The 1,913-nt window shown below is 41.8% G+C and overlaps 1 protein-coding gene across 1 annotated transcript in view; it reads right to left on the reverse strand.

Annotated features, from left to right (window-relative positions):
- Positions 1-1,913, reverse strand: part of myripb (myosin VIIA and Rab interacting protein b) — a gene marked incomplete in the record, with an annotated part of 194,224 nt that overhangs the window by 88,430 nt on the left and 103,881 nt on the right. The window contains 1 exon segment of the mRNA XM_014018763.1: positions 980-1,201. Within this exon segment, the coding sequence (XP_013874217.1) occupies positions 980-1,201 (222 nt within the window).

Genomic DNA, 1,913 nt, shown 5'->3' on the forward strand with positions numbered 1-1,913 from the left:
ACACACACACACACACACACACACACACACACACACACACACACACACACACACACACACAGGTTTTGTTTTTATATCCCCGTTGGGATTGTGGATTGACTTCCATTCATTTTCTGGTAATTTTATATCCTAACCCTGACCATTTACCCTAAAATTAACCTCACAGGTACCTACCTGACCCTAAAACTAACCTAAACTCAATTCACACCTTGGTAAACCAAACCCTCCCACCTGAAAATAGCATCCGTACCCATGGGGACCGGGCACTGRTCCCCATGAGGCTGCCTTTTTCTGGAAAACGGTTCCCACCATATAGAGAAAACATGCCCACATACATACACACACACACACATAACACAKAAATGGTACATTTGCAATCATTCCACTCTTTTGTCCTATAAAACATACAAAACATTATTTCCCCACATAAGAACGTAAATCAGAGGGCAAGAAACAAGTGAAAAAAATAAAGCCAAAGGAAAACAAATGCATCAATTTCCATACAGTATGTCAAAAATAACATCTAAAAGGTTCAAATAAAACTAACCAAAAACAAAAAAGTCTTTTCATTTGGTTGTTTTAAAAATTTAGGTAATTTTCTAAAATTTCCCAGTGTACCCAAATGTTCTACCTCCTTTTTTGATTTGTTTTCCTGTAGTTGTTGTGTTTTTTTTTTAAAAACCTTTATTACAAAATCGTTGCGTATTTTTACATAAAGAAGTAAACCCATTTCTTAAAACATCCCCTAAAATCCCTAAAAACGCACTCACCCCTCTGCCTTCTCCACTCATTCATTCACATTTCCTCTCTCATCCGTCTCCTCCGACCCACATTAAACCCTCGTCACCTCCCCGTCCAAAAAGGAAATTAAAATCAATCCTGACTCCAGTGTCCCCTGGTCAGTCATGTCCAAGTGTCTCCGCCATGCGTCCGTCCACCCCCCCTCCATTCATTCTCTGTCTGGGTGAAAAACACTAACCTGCCCTTCTGGCACGTCGAGCAGAGCCAGGCTTTGTCCCTCTTGCTGTAGGTGCAGCAGCTCTTGCAGACGTTGTAGCGGCAGTCCAGGCACTGGCGCTTGGGGTTGAGCAGGAAGGTGAAGGGCGCGCAGCAGCGGATGCAGCAGTGCTCATTGAAACGGTGCTGCTTGGAGAGGATGGAGCATCTGCTGCCTTCCTCCGCGAGCTCCTGCTTCATCTCACTGAAGGAGAGGGAGAGGATGGGGAGGAGAGGGGGAGAGAGAGAGGAGGTGGTGAGCGTCTGGTCGAGACGTCAGGGAGGGAAAAACCGGCACCGATACGGAATAATTAGAGAAGCTGCAGCGAATGAAAAATTCAAAAGGGATGCAGGGCATTCGAACAAWACATCGGAGAGCAGAACTGGTCGTTTGTTTGTTTTCCTCTGGTTTCTGCTTCTCCTGGAGCGATCCAGTGGAATTAAAGGAACTTGATCCAAACTACGAAACATAACAAGGTCACCCCGAAATATATGAAACGATTCAGTTTGGCACAGTTTCCTTTAGTAGTTTACCAGATATCTCTACGTTGTTCTGAAATGAGGGTTTGCATTGAATGTAAACAAAACACTCGGAACGGGCTGGGCAATTTTGGCGAAATGAACCGCACTGCAAAAACTGTCCATCTTACAAAGTTTTAAAATCTTACATCAGCCAAAAAGTCTTTTTGATCTTGTTTTGAGACTGATTTACTGAACAAGAACTGATTGTGTAAGTTTAATAATCTTGTTTTCAGAATGTGTAAGATTATTTGTCTTGTTAGCCTGAAAATTTGACTCTAATTAAGCCAAAAATTTCACTTGGTAAGATTCTTTAAATAAGAAAAAAATGAGTCAAATCAAGTATTTCAAGAATCTTACCAAGTGAAATTTTTGGCTTAATTAGAGTCAAATTTTCA

The sequence above is a fragment of the Austrofundulus limnaeus genome, unplaced genomic scaffold (genome assembly GCF_001266775.1).
Source record: "Austrofundulus limnaeus strain Quisiro unplaced genomic scaffold, Austrofundulus_limnaeus-1.0 Scaffold201, whole genome shotgun sequence".
NCBI lineage: Eukaryota > Metazoa > Chordata > Actinopteri > Cyprinodontiformes > Rivulidae > Austrofundulus > Austrofundulus limnaeus.